This window comes from Carassius gibelio, chromosome A17, assembly GCF_023724105.1.
Source record: "Carassius gibelio isolate Cgi1373 ecotype wild population from Czech Republic chromosome A17, carGib1.2-hapl.c, whole genome shotgun sequence".
NCBI classification, from domain to species: domain Eukaryota; kingdom Metazoa; phylum Chordata; class Actinopteri; order Cypriniformes; family Cyprinidae; genus Carassius; species Carassius gibelio.
In genome coordinates, this window is record NC_068387.1 from 19,238,806 (window position 1) to 19,255,254 (window position 16,449).

At 37.3% G+C, this 16,449-nt stretch overlaps 2 protein-coding genes across 4 annotated transcripts in view; one reads left to right on the plus strand and one right to left on the minus strand.

The window, feature by feature from the left end:
* Positions 1-235: 235 nt before the first annotated feature.
* LOC127933546 (kinesin-like protein KIF11) lies at positions 236-8,788 on the minus strand. 2 transcript variants are annotated; one of them, XM_052530591.1, is made up of 23 exons: positions 8,621-8,788; positions 8,273-8,405; positions 7,841-7,973; positions 7,646-7,743; positions 7,317-7,395; positions 6,846-7,031; positions 6,610-6,734; positions 6,426-6,516; positions 6,095-6,337; positions 5,913-6,008; positions 5,707-5,795; positions 5,125-5,212; positions 4,800-4,988; positions 4,510-4,717; positions 4,217-4,389; positions 3,099-3,224; positions 2,850-3,008; positions 2,149-2,288; positions 1,798-2,077; positions 1,351-1,573; positions 1,065-1,231; positions 809-919; positions 236-624 (listed from the first exon to the last, which is right to left on the minus strand). In XM_052530591.1, exons 2-23 carry the CDS (start codon positions 8,350-8,352, stop codon positions 514-516), a joined length of 3,195 nt encoding a protein of 1,064 aa, XP_052386551.1. In that variant the 5' UTR covers positions 8,353-8,405; positions 8,621-8,788; the 3' UTR covers positions 236-513. The 2 variants fall into 2 exon arrangements, with proteins under 2 accessions (XP_052386551.1, XP_052386550.1); XM_052530590.1 differs by having other exon boundaries at positions 236-627.
* Positions 8,789-10,343: 1,555 nt separating this feature from the next.
* Positions 10,344-16,449, plus strand: part of LOC127933206 (endoribonuclease Dicer) — a 30,841-nt gene continuing 24,735 nt past the window's right edge. Inside the window, exons 1-4 of one of the 2 annotated variants that reach the window (XM_052530005.1) lie at positions 10,344-10,527; positions 14,493-14,542; positions 15,064-15,167; positions 15,282-15,470. In XM_052530005.1, coding sequence (XP_052385965.1) covers positions 15,357-15,470 — 114 coding nt within the window. In that variant the 5' untranslated portion in view covers positions 10,344-10,527; positions 14,493-14,542; positions 15,064-15,167; positions 15,282-15,356. Of the gene's footprint in view, positions 10,528-14,492; positions 14,543-15,060; positions 15,168-15,281; positions 15,471-16,449 lie in introns of both variants that reach the window. The other variant, XM_052530006.1, reaches the window with a different exon arrangement.

Sequence of the window (16,449 nt, forward strand, 5' to 3'; positions counted from 1 at the left end):
CATTTATCTTACTCAATATGTAAGTTTGCTTTAATAAGGTTACACAAATTCTTACATTTTAATTCCTTTATTAAATGCAGCAATTCTGCAGAGATTATTTTGTTTTCTTGTAATAAGAATCTTATGTCTCTTAAATTTGAGGAAAACATTCATCTACAAAGAGCACCAATGTTACAATCAACAAACTAAATGTAATAGAAAAACTTTATACAAACTTTAAAAAAAAAAAAAAAAAACTTCAAAAATAGTTTTATTGGTTCAAACATGGAGTGGATAATTTTCTTTTAGCTTTTAATTAAACATACAAATGTTCAAAAAAACAACAACATGAAACTAACAGAAAGGTAACAGTAAGAAATCACCATGAAGTTACAACATTTATTACTAAACTGAAGAAACAGACATATGAAAGTTAAATACACAGACAAATCATATTTAAAAAGACACACATAGGACTAAAACAATGTTTATTTTAGGCATACAAGGAGAGAGTAAAAACAAGAATATAATTAGTTAATTCTGACACCTGAGGGGTAGTTTAGAACGTGGTGGCGAACACATGCTCTCGTTCTCCATCTTGGAACGGTTCAGTGATTTATTGCCATTTTCCTTCTTGCTTTTCTTCTGCTTAGACAAAAAGAACAAAATATTAAAAGCTGCCTCTACAACAAATAAATGTATTCTTTTTTTTTTGTGGCCAGCACTATGAAGGTTTGGCCAGATCTACAGAACAAATAAATAGAAATTAATCCTTTTTTTTTTGCCCACACCTTAAGCCTTGACATTAAAAAGGTCTGAAATGTCTCACCTTGAAAAACGGAACTCTTCCGTTTTCATAACACATCAGGTTCTCATCATAGCATGACTGTTCAGTGAGGTTTCCATCACTAGAAACACTGACTTCATCCTCCATAGAGTCCTAAAAACAGAACTGAAGTTACACCAGTCCAAATAAAAGCATCTTCTATAGCTTCAACTAAGTCTTAATTAGTCTGAAAAGAAAACAGAAAATTTCTACTGATGAGATCTAGAATATGGATGGTCAAAACTTATGATTGCAATACCTGGTCGAGAGGTTTCTCCTCTTCTGCCTCGGTGACAGTCTCACACTGGCTCAGTGCACACTGAAACTGCTCCTGCTGAGCTCTGAACTCATCTTCCAACTCCTCTCGACTCCTAGGCTTGTTCAGCACACGTGGATACACATACTCTTTACGCTGAGGAGTCGTTCCTGCAAAGATTCACATGTCACATCAGTGCCTTGTTCACATGGATGGATTGCCTGCATTTGAGCCACGTTTATATTCATGATGCTGTATTTTGAATATTTCCCCACATCTTCTCTCACACCTGTTGGTAAATCTTGCCGCAGCTCTGAGCTGATGAAGTTGTGTACTGTGTCCAATGTTTGAGTGTTGATGGAGAAGAGGATCTCTTTGTGTTCTTGCAAGGTAGCATCATCTTTGCCAGTCTGCGATTCCACACGACCCAGGATTCCTTCTACTTCCTGCTGCATGTGACTCAACCGGCTTTCACACTCCTTAATGGCTTTCTCGCCCTTTTCTTCTACAGACTGCATGTACACATGATAGAAAAACACAAATTTAGCACACGCAAAAAAAAAAAAAAAAAAAGTCATACGTTCTATGTTAACTTTCTCCATTCAGCAGGTTTAGCCACAAAGGGCCTGTCACAATACCAACACTTTCAGTCTTGGCCACGTGACAGGAAGCAAGACTGTCCCAAATCTGATAAATGACAAAGCATTTAGTGCCCTTGGGACAGGCCCAAACTAACCTTTAGCAGGTCTTGCACAGCTGTGTCTGTCTCCCTGATGAGTTTGATCTGTTCCTGGGCTTTATTCTCAGTTGAGCTTCTGGCTTCGTGACACCACTTGAGTCCCGACTCAGCCAACGAGTCCAGTGATGTCTGGAGGTGTCTGCAGTAACCAGCACTCTCCTCCAGTGCCCTCTCTCCCTCTTCCGTCACCCCATTCATCTCCGTTATCACTTCATCCACGGAGGAACCCAGCCGAGCACGGACAGACACCGTGTGCTCCTCAGCCACAGTGCATTTACTACAACAAAGATGAGATTTATTAGGGTTTTGTTACAGGAAACTTGAAGATATATGCGAATGTCCTCTCACCTCTGTATGGAGCTCTGTAGCATTTCTAGTGGGACAGTCTGGGCAGATGTCGCCAGTGCAAGACCCTCAAAGTCAGTCTGTGTGTCCACTGCCAAGAGATTCATTTGGTTCTGCAAACATTGAACCAGCTCGGCCACGCGCTGTAGAAAGGAACAATTTATGCAGCTTTAGAGCCCTCTAGTGGTCAAAAAGTGATTTAGACAAGCCACATGACCAAATGTTCTCATTATTAGGATCCTTTCAAGTTCTCTCAAGTTTTAAAGAGTTTTTCTTGGTCTAGTTTGGAAAGTGACCGTTTATAAATCTTTTTTTTTTTTTTTTTTAACACTGAAGCCTGCTGAGCATTTCAGCATTCTACATTTTACTTATATTTTTATGGTTTACTTTTATTTCAATCTTTCATATCTATACTTGTGTATATTTTCCTCTGTGTGGTATTCTTTAATAATTGCACTGTCCATGGAGCGGACCTGACTCACATTTCACTGCTGGTTATACAAATGCTTTATATAATCATGTATGTGATGAAGAAAAAAAAATCTTGAATGTACAGAAACAGCATCCCTGTGGCCAACTGGTGACATTTACAGCACCCACAAAGCTTGTGAACATCTGAGCCAATCAGTTTCAAGGAAATGTGATCACTTGGCTTAAACTCAAACCTTCTCTTCAAGAAACAGTGTCAGTATGAGTTGTCTTACCGTCTGATGGTTGTTTCCAGCTTGGCTAATCTGTTGTTTGAGCTTGTCATGCTCAGCACGCAGACTGCTGAAGCCCTGCACAGCGCACTCTCGCATGCTGGCCAACGATTCAACATAAGAGTCAAAAAATGACATCATCTCTGCTTTTAGACACTGCATCTGTAAGAGAGATTTTAATTTGACTGATCACAAAATAATCTATAATAAATCAAACAGGCATAAGAACATGTAAATTCTTCTGAAAAATACCTGCTCAGCCAAAGTGTTGTATCTGTAAAGGGTTTGCTTCAGATTGTCATTCACGGCCATGATAGATCTGATACCTGGCAACGCCTGGGCAACCAAAACCTCCTCTAAATGCTGTTTGTGTTCATCCTAAAAAAAAAAAAAACACACACACAATCAATGTTATTCTATACGTTGCTAAAAAAAACAAAAAACACTTACAAACCAATTTCGGCACCACAAGGTAAATAGTATGAAAAATGGATATTCAAAGATACAATTGAGTAAAACTGTTCATGTTAAATGGGTAAAAATAGACATTCACAATTAAACACTATTCCATTGGTTCTAAACACGGGCCTCAGAAAACTTACAAGCAGCCCTTAAAACTTAACACGTTTTGAAATAACCCAAAACAAATAGAAATCCAACAGTCTGGGAAAACCTTGGTAAATCAGGTTGCTTGATTTTAAAAATGACTTCCAGATTTGTATAAATTTAGTAAAATTCTGTCTCTATAGGCATTTTTATGATTAAAGGGTAGATTAAAGCAATTTCTAATAGCCAACGTTTGCATTTGAAATCACCAAAAACAAACAGGCCCTAACGTTACCCCAAAAGGGTCTCACCCACTGATCTATAAAAGAGAACGTGCGCACACACACACAAAGAGAGAGACCGCAGGGCTTCTGACTGCGACCAATTTTTCAAAATTCAAACGGCAAATGCAAAGAAAGCTAATCTAAACTGCGTTACGTTTCAGCTGCGCAGGGCAGACTGTTTATCAGCTCGGACTGCGACGCAAACAAACTTGTCCGAGCTTAGAACAGCTTTTTTGTGACACTGTTACAGCACAGATGCATCAGTGCTGCGAGATCCAACAAAAAGCGTTTGAATTCGTCGCACAATGAAAAGGTTACTGCGAGATCTAGTGAGAATCATTCAAATCCTGCACAGATATCTGTCACACACTACCCCCAGCGCTACCAAATCTGCTCCTGGTGCCACCATCTCAGGCCTCGGAGTCAAAAATAACCTCTACTCATATCTAGCACCCTTTAGCCATTCTAACAACTTAGCCTTTACCAATAAAGCATTGTCAAGCGAACGCTTTACAATTTGAATCATCATAGAGTTCTTACCAGTATTTCCAGCATGCATTTCTGAGCCTCCTGAGAGAGTTTCTCCTGATGTAATACTCGCTCCTTGCAGCGCTCCACACCTTCTCCCACAGCCCCTTTAATACTGCTGTAAGACTCACAGACAGCACCTAACGTCTCCTTGAACACTGTGCCATTCGTATTCAGCAGCTCACCTACACAGACATTAACATGGTTGTTTTCCTGAATATACTTTTTGGCTGGAAGTGATTTTATTGTTAAACCCCCAAAAATAGCATATTACACTTTGAGAGTGGAGCCTTGTGACATCTTACCCACAGAAGAGCGGTAATAGTCGATCATAGCAGCATGTTTGTGGCTCTGCTCCTGCAGCGAGGTCTGCATGCTGTTGTAGCAGTTCTCCATGCGCTGGGCAAAGCTCTGCTGGACCTCCCCGTTATGGAGCTCTACATCCTTCTTCCTCTGCAGCTTGGCGTGGAGACCACTAACATCCTGTGTGCTGGTCTCAGCAGTGCTCAACAGCTGGATGAGAAAGAGAGAGAGAGAACATTTATGCATACTATTCTACCATTGCATCACCAAACGACACATCTGATTCACAGACCTGGTCCGCAGTGCTATAGAGTTGACACTCATTGTTCTGGAGCTTTGAACTGATGTACTCCTCCTGAGTGAGGCGATGCCTGGTCTCAATTAGGTCCTTGTGAGTCTCCTCCAGCCTCTGTTTTTTGTCCTGCAGGTCTTCAGCGCACTGGTCCAATTTCTGCTTACTGTCTGTAAACAAGTCCATAATCTGCCAAAACAAAAGCACAATATTAATTACATACATCACTCATTGTCATGACCTCACAGACGCACACTTAAGTGGAAGATGGAAGGCCTTGTACACACAGAGAAGCAGAAGCAGAATGGCGTTAAAAGAGGCTCACCTTTTTGAGCTCCTCCTCCATTGCGGCTATCCGATCTGTGTACTCCGTAATCTGCTCTTCCTGAGACATCAGTTTACTGTTCATATTCCTGTAAATGGCCAAATAGTGGTTTAAAATAAATAAATAAATAAATAAATAAATAAAGGACCCTGCTCCTTCTGAAATATCATCCCTGGTCAAAAAAAAATAAATAAATTAAGTCTTAAACCAAGAAAGAAAAAAAAATAAAACTTGATTTCTCAAGAAAATGTGTTGACTGCACAATTTAAGTTTTAATTTGTCAACAGCACATTTTTTTTTTTTAAGAAATTAGACTTAAGCAAATACATTAAATTGATCAAAAGTGACAGCAAAAACCTGTGCTTTGTTAAAAAAAAAATATATATATATATATATACAATTTATTTGACATTGAAGACTGTAATGGCTGCTGAAAATTCAGCTTTACCATCACAGTTATAACTAAATTTTAAAATGATTAAAATAGAAAGTCATTTTAAATACTAATAATATTTAACCATTTTTTACCAAATAAATACAGCCTTGGTGAGAATAAAAAAATAAAATACATGCAGAACTCACTCATAGTTATCAACAGATAGATACACTCCTTGTTTGTCACGGGTGGCAGCCAAATCTCTTTTCAGCCGCTCAATCTCCTCTGTGTATTCCTACAACATTTGTTTTAGAAACATGAATAGGTTGGTCAGTGCTGCATAAACAAGAAATTGGAAATATACTGTCCAAGAAGTTATGAAAATATATGTACAAACAGTAAAGAAACTTGCCTTGATCAGAGTTCTCTTGGTGAGTTTTTGGTTGACCTCTGGCTTATTCATGATACTCTTGGCTCTGTTAGCATAGTCCAGAGTGCTCAGCGTTTCCTACGATAAACCTACAAATCAATATTCCAAATAACAAGCACAAAATAACGCAGATACACTACAAAGTCTATCAGTACAAGTCATACCTCTAGATTTATGGAGGCAGGAGACACAGTGGCAATAATAGAGGTTTTGGTGCGTCCTCCAAGCGAGTCTTGCAGAATACGAGTGAGTTTGGACTCTCTGTAGGGCACGTGAGGCCCTCTCTCCACCAGAGCCTTGATAACACGACCCAGAGTCAATAGAGACTGGTTTATGTTCCCAGCTTCACGAGCACGCTTGTCCACAGCTCCAGATCGCCCAATGTTCTCACTACCTGCAAGATCCACCTAAACGGAGTAAAAACACTTTAACACAAATGAATTTTTGAGCCAGAGTTGTAGATTGAACCGCCAGATCTGAGGAAATTAAACTCACCAAGTTCAGTTTTCCAATCTTAACCAGCTCCTCTCCATCCAGAGTGATCTCTTTCATGTGAATGGTCACGGAGAACACCGAGTGAGATCGACTGGATGAGCAAAAGGTGAAGAGAGATGTTATAAGCCATGAACAAAACACCAATGACATCTTCTCTCCTTTTAAATTGGGATGCAATTACTACCTGGAGTAAGCGTTCATGAGCGTGGAGGCCGTCTTTCTCTTGGCCGCTCCTCTCTCCAGGATCTGATACACCTCATCCTTATTGTGTACAGTGATCTCCTCCAAACCTTTAATGGTCACACCCCTCTGACAGATATAAAGAAACGTCTTGTTTTAGCGAACACAAATGGTCATTTCAAAGGAAAAATATATGGATATTATAGGTATAATGCATTCCAAAATCTAAAAAGAGCATACTTTATTTCTGGGATCATCAAACAGCTGTAGCCTCTCCGTGACATCTGGAGCAGGGCTGAGAAGATCAAAGAGTTCCTCGTTATAGATTTCCAGCAGAGAAACCTTCACGGAGAACTCGGTGCCATTACTGGACAGTTTCTCGAAGATCTGATGAAGAGTTCTGGGAATGATTCCGGCCAGAGGGTCCTGCAAGAGAAACCGAGAAAGGAAGGAGGGAAAAATCCTGATCAATCTCCAAGCAAATCGTATCATGAAAATATTGGTCTTTATATATTGTGGCCCAATAGAAAAACCTCATAAAGCAAGCACTTATTTCTTCATGTGCAAAGAGCATTAAAACTCGTTACTGGTGCAAGAAACATTAGAACCCTTTGGAAAAGAAAACATTAAATGAACGTATGCTATGGCCCCTTTAAACAGCCATTGGTTTGACACTGTTGCAGAACTTCCAAACTCTGACTTGAATATTACCTCTTCCCAAGTAAACTCCTCATTGGGTGATCTTTCGCCCTCCATTGTGAAGGTTTTCCCTGTTCCAGTTTGTCCATATCTTAAGCCAAAAAGAAATAATCCACAATCAAAATACGTAACATTTGTATAACTGATTGTTAATACCAAACAAGCTTTTTATCTATTTTCATGGTGAAAAAAAATCTACTTCAAATCATAAAATATAGAAAGTAGACACCAAATACAATTTGTTGGTCTGAAACTGATTAAAACCGTTTCCTCAGGTGAAACACAACACAAAAAGTTATCTGTAAAGTCGAATGATTTGACATTTAAATAAAGATACTCACGCAAAAACAGTACAGTTATAGCCCATGATAACTTCATCTAATATGGGGCACACCACACTCCTATAAACTTCAATTTGTTTGGCAGAAGGACCAAAAACCTAAACCAATTGAAATCGAATGAACATTAATACAACGGAAAAGATTTAGATGACATTAATACTCAGGATGTGGGTGGAAAACAAGCGAAACACTCACCATGTCAAAAGTGTATGTTTTTCTTGCTGCTTTGTCTGTGGCGCCTCCAGTACGGACCATCACCTCTTTTCGGTTCTGGTCACATTCAACAACGGTATGAGATGCAGATTTACGCTCCACTGTGTTGAAGGGTCTGTTAGAAATATATAAATAAAAATAAATATCTTATTATTAGGCTTTTTGGCCAAAACGTCAGCAATTACAAAAGATCAAACCATTGATCTGGCCAGAAACGCAGTGATTAATACATTTAATAAATTGGACATTTAAATCATGTGATGTGAGCAGTTCTGAACTAACGTTAGTGTAAAAACAACAAGAAAAACAAGCACATGTTTGCTATTGATCTTACGTTGTAAATAATCTGTGATGAAGGCTCGATTATACTACTTACAAAAAATACAAATAAACGTATAAAACCTGTACATTTACCTGCATCGTACAACCACTTGTATATTTCTGCCTTTCTCCTCTTTTTTGGCTGCTGGTAACGTTAACTGTGATGAAGCCATGTTTGAAGAGCGTCTTCTGTGCTCCACGTCTTAAAAGCCCTTTAAATGTTAACCTTAAAACAAAATTAGATTTTAAAAAGGGCAAATATAAGTCAACCTGGAAAACAATTTATATAAATATTAAATCATTTAAAAAATAAAAACGTACATAAACATATTGCAAACACTAGCAGATACATAGTGTGACATTGCCTAGCCTAAATGGCGCATAACCAAAATAAATTATAAAAACAAGCTAATAAAGAACAAAATTAACAAATGCACGTACCGTTCAACTGATCCCACTTAAAACAAGATAAAAGAAGATGCCAAAGTCGTTTAAAATCCAACCAATAACGCAGGATATTTCGATGCACTATATTTGCTGTTCGCTCAGACACTACGAATCCTCAGCTGCACAGTTAACCAACTTTGAAAATTGCGCATCTGCAGCTTGAAGCCAATCAGAGAAGAGCAGTTTTTCACCATCCTTCTGATTGGTCTAAAGGAGGAGAGCTGGAGCGGATGCATCTCGGGAAAGTGCAGTGTTTTTGAAAAATCTAGTACCAAAGACTAATAATGAATAAGCGAAAATAAATAAATTAATAAATAACGTTTAATGAATAAGTTGCTTTTAACAGTACTATATGTTTTTAATAAAGCTTGCGTAATTATTCTGCATTTTTACATTTTAATATATATCAAAGGCGTAAATAAAACTAATCCGATAAACAATAAACATTTAAATTCATAAACAGTTCGTTTTTTATTGACATAGTTCATGCATTTTTCTAGTTAGGCTAATGTTTGTATTATGTCTTATGGTTGCTTTAAAATGTGGCATTGTACGACATTAAACAAAAGTTAAGTGTGGGGTTTCTCTTTTGTATGTTACTTTATAATATTCTCATTTTAATTAATTTCCTACTTCTCTGTAGCTCTGATTATCTTTGCATTATATTAGCAGGAACTGAGACACCGCCTTTTCGAAACGACAGTAGTCCCTAAAATTACCAGTAGATGGAGGTAAGAGACCATGAACACAACACTAAACAGACGTGCTTGGACCTGAAGAGTGAATCATACAGTGGAAATACATATTTGTATAAATATACTTTTCTATAATTATAAAGCTGTTGTCTTAAATAATGAACAATTATTTATTCACACCGAGCTTATTTTAAGGAAACACCCTTCTTCAGAAATAACCTTTGTAAATGTGTTCATATAATCGTCACCAAAGTTTTTTTTTTTTTTTTTTTTTTTTTTTTTTGCTGTCTCCTGTTCTGTCATTCTTATATTAGTACTTCTTATTTTTAGTTACAGAATGAATTCTTTTTTATTTCATGATTGTTAAATACAACAACAATAATAATAATAATAATAATAATAATAAGATACGTGTATATAAACATGTTATTATTATAATTTTTAAATTAAAAAAAAAATTGCATGAAGGTAAGAAGGTCACTTTAAAACTTTCTTAGAAACGTTTTACTATGTTGTTGAAATGTATTATTGCTATTAAATGTAAAGATGCATTATAATATGCATTTACTGACTTGTATTAAACCCAGAAATGAAAGTAAATCATAAACATAAACGCAAATGTTTATAAACTATGTTGTGTTTATCATGTGAAAACTACGTTTAAAAAGAAAACAAAGAAAAAAAAGGAAAATATTATTTGATTAGTTTACTAATTAAAATTATTATTTAAATTTGTTTAAATTATTATTATTATTTAAAAGAAAGAGAGAGAGAGAGAGAGAGAGAGAGAGAGAGAGAGAGAGAGAGAGAGAGAGAGAGATGTGCTACAAATGACGCTGTAGTTGAATTCTATGACTTTAGTGAAAATTACACCAATTAAAGATTTTTTTTCCTACGATTGTCAGTAGACGAATACAACAGTGTAACTGGAGGAAAATAGCTTATTATTTTATTTTTCTAAAAGTGCCCTTTCGGTCAAAGAACGGAGACTTTTATATTGAATAAATATCATCGCTGTGGACTTGTTGTGTTGTCATAGTAGCTGTGCTCACGTTTTGGCGTTCCTCGTAGTCGCGGGCTTCACATGCGCGCAGTAGCCTGACAACAGCAGCCGAAGCAGCAGGAGGGAATGGGGAGAGAGGGGCACAGCAGCGTTTAACAAGACACTCTTCAACACAACACGACCAATAAAACCCTTCAACGCCGGTGAGCACGTGCCTCGATCTATAAACACATCGCGCGTTGATCGCTTCTGTTTTTCCTCTCGTGATCCTGAAATAATAAATAAAATCCACCGAAGCTAACACGAGCTCGCGTGCTAACCACTATCACCCTCAAAACCGGACTTTCCGGCGTACATTTGTCAAAAACTGTTCGTGCATTCAATCCCTGGCAGTGTACATGCAATAGGGGACTTGTTATAAGCCGTTTTACGTGAGGTAAATCTATGCATAATGTGTTTTTTCTTGCATGACGGTGCCTTTTTAGCTACACGCGCCTGTTAGCCCCTGAAAGACTGATTCACATGGCAGACGTATTGATTAATAGGGCAGTTTCAGACCCGGTGATGTATTTCATATGTGCTCAAATATTAGCATAGTGCAAGGGTCACGTTTGTGATTGGCAAAGTGACAGATGCATGATTTTGGGGGCCTCGGGTGTGTTGCTGGCTTCAAGGCCAAGGTCGCAATGAGGCCTAACTGATATGCATGAATAACATTTTGTTTTAGCATATAATTAATAGTGTTAAGATGCATTTGTTATTGTTGTGATATGTGAAGTGCAGTTAGTATGTTGCTGGAGAATATTGGTTTTAATCTGCCTGGCATCTGTATAAGAAACGTGATTTTTGCTTGTGTGCCACCAAATATTATTGATTTCTTTATTTTATTTTTAAATTATATCTTAGTTGTATTTATCTTTTTTTTTTTTTTGTCTTAATATGATAATACTATGCCTTTTGGACATTCAGTAAAACCACATGTATCTTGTAAATACCATGATTAATGAATATGGTTATGATGTAGTTTTATTATTACCATTATCCTTTAAAATATATATTAGAACTAAAATCGTACATTGATTGTTCTGCAGATTATATGTCAAATTATTGTTATTATTATTTTTTGTTATTTTTTGTTTTTTTTAATAAGTGGTATGTCCTCATGGTGCTATTGTCCTTTGATGTGATCCTGAAATAGAATATGAATATAATCTGTGGGTTCAACCTTCATAATGTTTTAATGTGTATCCACACACATACATGCATTGTAAATCAGTTATTAATATTGATTTAAAAATCCTATGTCACTAAAAGTTGTAATAATTTTTTCAATATGAAGATGTAAATATAAAATAACTGATTCAGAAATTGACTCAGAATGATGTCAACCGACACAACAGAATGATTTTATATTTACATCTTCATATTGAAAAAATTATTACAACTTTTAGTGACATAGGATTTTTAAATCAATATTAATAACTGATTTACAATGCATGTATGTGTGTGGATGAATTATTATTATTTTAAATGTTTGCTATTTTTTTACTCTCTTAAACTCTTAAAGGGTTATTTCACCCGAGAATTAAAATTTGTCCATCTTCTACTCACCCTCGAAGCGTCCTAGGTGTATGTGACTTTCCTCTTTCAGAAGAATCCAATCGAAGATATATTTAAAATTGTCCTTGCTCTTACAATGGGGGTAAGTGGGTGTTTGCCAACAGTTCAGAAGACGTGAAATAAAGTGCACACATCTGTAATAAAATGTCCCTCACACAGCTCCAGCGGATGAATAAAGGCCCCCTGTAGTGAATCCATGCGTTTTTGTAAGATAAATATTCCGATTTCAAACGTAATAAACACTTTTTTTTCTCACTTCTGCTGACTGTTGGGAACCGGAAGATGTGCAGGTGGAAGATAAAAGATGACGCGTCACTAATGCCTCTGGGAAATGTAGGAGCAAAGGAAAACCAGTCTCCTCTTACCAGGCTTATCTCGAAATCCTCCAACGTTTTTTTGTTTGTTTTTTTTTTACAAATTTTGTGCTTCTAATTCATGACCAGCGTTTTGTTTTGTTCTTTCTCTTGAGTAGACGATGGCCAAATTTTCATTCTCGTATGAACTGACATTTTAACAAAGTCTGATGCTATTTGATTTGTGCTTATTTATTACATAACTGGTTAAGGGTTATTCTGATTTTGAGACTTTCCATCAGCTCTAGATATGCAGACATCAGAAAAACACATTTAAAAGTTGCATACCCGAGTTCATAAATTGCTTGCTGCAGCATCTCATTAGAATATTTCACACTTGTGAACAATATCCCGCTGATTCAACTAGTTGCATTCTTCAAAATAAAGTGACAGTAATGTAAGCAGAATGAATTATTGATGAGAATTCATGAGACGGGGGTTACATAGACCTGTCCTTTATTTCCAGGGTCAAATCAGGTGACCTGCTGGATAGGTTGGCCCGAGGGGCTCTTTCATGTGACAAGTGTGAGTTCTGAGGCGGTCTTAGGCACGTTTATGTTGGAACTCCTGCATGATGTATTACTTACTGAAGCCAGTTTTTGTCATGTTTGTCTATGAATATATTATGCGTTATAATGAAGCTTATAATTCTCCTAAATTGATAGTCCAGTATTGATTTAGTCTCTGACTGAACATATTTATAAACAGCTGGCTTTGCTTCTGTTTTTGTTCCATAGCCTACTTTCTCCTTTTTTTGTCTATATGTTTTGTAGTAATCACTTATATTTTTAGAGAGCTTTTAGCTATTTTGTCTTGGACTGAATTTTACTAGTAAACAGTCAGTTCGCACAGAATCATAGCAGCTGCTATTCAGCCTCATCCACGTGGTAATGTAGGTCATGCTGAGTGCTTTGTTCTGAAACTTGACTGGGACTATGTGGCCTGGCCTGCCGTTTTGCCTACAGTCAGTGTGGCTAGTGGTTAACAGGAAGTTAAGACGTCTATGCCATTTTGTTCAAGTGGACGTAGTTCCGCTAAGTTAAAATAAGAGCTAATAAATTGACTAGTCTCCTTTGCAGTAAATCAACATTGAAAATAGTCATTGATCCTAAGTTGACTTAAAAAATGACTGGTTTTACAAAAATTTACCATTCGCTATGATCATATTTTTTGTCAGGATATTATGCTACATTTAAAATACTATAAAATAGTGCTAACTTTTTATTGACCACTACTGATATCTAAAAAAAAAAAAAGAAATAAATTACATTAGTCCTGCATCTACCAACTGTTTTAATAATAGATCTCATTAATTGTGAAATCCAGATATGCAGTTTTATACAGTAATGGATAGGTCTCCGTCTTGGTTCCCTGGTCTGAAAAGCGTTTAAGATCCCTGGTCTTTGCCATGAATTGATTTTGTTATGTGCAAAGATGTAAATATAAATCTTTAGGATATTAGGCTAATACTTTAATAGATTGTGCTCTGTTTTTTACCTCATGCAACCTACTTTGTAGCTTGTTCATGCAAAGAAAAAAAAAACAATTAGCGTCATTGATGTGTGTTAACCATTTTTTTTATATTGTTGATTTTAGTGATCAATTAGCTGTTGTAGCTTAAAATGACATTAATTGAAGGAGATCTTGTTGATTTTATTTTGCATGGTGCTGTGAGGATATAATTACTGTAGTAACTGATTTTTGTGATGAGTATTGATCTGACTAATTAAGATAAAGTACCAGTAACAAGTTTTCAACACTGGAAATCTGCTTGCGCGTAGTCGAATCGGGCAGCCGTGACCTGGCCAGCTGTTTTGCAGTCAAGCGTTTAACATCGAATGTTTCGTTCCCCCGAAACAGATGTGTGTCAGCGTTTTCAAAATCTGAAAGTAAATAACCTATGTGGTTGCATTAGAGATTCATGAACCCGAACATGGAGTCTGAGAGCAGATTTTTAACCAAGAGCAAATGTGTTCGCTCACTGCAAATGAAGCCTTGTGTTACTTGAGCTGATGTGACTTGTGGTGATTTGTTGCAGCTGTGTCGAACAGCGGTGGTCAGGAGGAGAGTGTGGGCTCGATCCTGAGTGGCAAAAATGTGTTGACAAGCCAGTTGTCATCCAAATTCAGCTGTCCTCTCCCTGCCAGAGCTCCGTCCATTATCACAAGCTATGTTTCTTTTCTCTTCGTTTACAGAGTATTGAAAGAATACTGTCTCAGGCCCCTCCCCCGTCTGCAACATTAAGGTACTGTGATCATTTCTCTCTGCAAGAAATAATAAAATACAAATAGTTTCATATCTATATGTTTAAATTCAAAGCATTTTTGTATGCTTTTCTTATTTCCATGTATGTATTCCTATTTTAGTCACTGAGGTATTTAATTTACTGTGTAGTTGCAACATTGTTTATTAGAAGACATTACTGTTTAAACTCTTGGGATGCTTTTTTTTTAATTTAAGAAATCTTTTAATTTAGCAAGACATGCATTATGTTACAAAGATTTGGATTTCAAACAAATGCTTTTCTTTTCAACTTTCTGCTCATCAAAGAACTACCAAGATACATGTGTTGACTGTTTTCATCATTGAAAACTATGTTTTTGAGCGGAGCGCCAAATCAGATTTGTGAAAGATCACGTGACACTGAAAACTAGAGTAATGCCTGCGAAAGCTTCAGTTTTGCTGAATATCGTTTATACAGTTATTTCAGACCTGTTTGCTTTACAGTTGTGTAGATTGTAAGTATATGTCTGTTTTTCCTAGCAGGATAACTCGAGAGGAAAAAGTATGAGCTGATTTTAAGAGCTCTGATGATGATGCCCAGAATAAGTACGGCTCGGTCACACAGCAAAGCGGGAAACATACAAGCTGTAAGGAAACACTCTCATGTTTAATCAGTAGCCATAATCAGGCAATGAGACATAGTTGATTTTAGCGCTGTTGTTTGTGAAATCCTCCTGATCTGATGTTACGTGGTCTTTCAGTGAGCATTAGAAGGCCATGATGCAATGAGATAAACACTGGATGACTGGAGGTCCCCTGCTTAACAGTCTCTAAGCATGGCTGGCCTACAGCTGGTGACCCCTGCCTCCTCACCCATGGGGCCCTTCTTCGGTCTCCCGTGGCAACAGGAAGCTATCCATGACAACATATACACACCAAGGAAATATCAGGCAAGTCTTTTGAAACGGTTCGATTTTGATACTCAAGCTAGTCGGAGTTCTTTTGTGTCATTTCCAATCCCATATGACTTTTTTTTTTTTTCTGTGAAACACACAAGGAGAGGTTTTGAAAATGTTTATGCTGCTCTCAATGAAAGTATATAGCAAACAGGTGAGGAAAGCTGAAAAAAAAAAAGATAACCCAAATACAGTACCCTGTACAGCTCATGGTCTATATGCAAAACTATTGCATGGCCTTAGGAGACTTGAAATATTATGCACTGGTCATATGGACTGTTTATAGCCTGTTTTTGATTGTATGGAATAGGGCTGCACGATATTGGGAAAAAATGACATTGCGATATTTTATTTTTCTGCGATATATATATTGCGATATGAATTCTGATCTAATTTTTTTTTTACAAACAAAAATGAGCACACTTGCATTCTCATTTTAAATGATTTAAACATCGACACCATCGTGTCAATTGATTAATATGCGCGAGGGAGAGAGAGCAAGACAGTGCTCGTGTTGTTTGAAGACGGTGAGCTTGCGGCCAGGGCTCGCTCGCGACCAGGGCTCGCTCGCGCTCTCTCTCTCTCGCGCGCACGCTAACTCTCTATCTCGCGCACACTCTCTCTCTCTCGCGCAACATTCTCTTTCTCTCTCTCTCTCTCTCTCTATCTCTCTCTCTCGCGCACTCTCTATCTATATCTCTCTCTCGTGCACTTTCTCTCTCTCTCTCTCGCCTACTCTCTCTTTTGCACTCTCTGCGAATCACATTCGTCAAGGGCTGGGGAGCAACTGCCCCGTACAGTTAATGAATAACGGATCAACTACGACAGCCTACATCGCACATCCTGCGATGTGACTATCGTGGATTCGTACATCGCGATATCGATTCTTAAACGACACATCGTGCAGCCCTAGTATGGAATTGTATTTCCATTGACCATTGTATGGAAAAGAGCAGCTTGGACATTTTGCTAA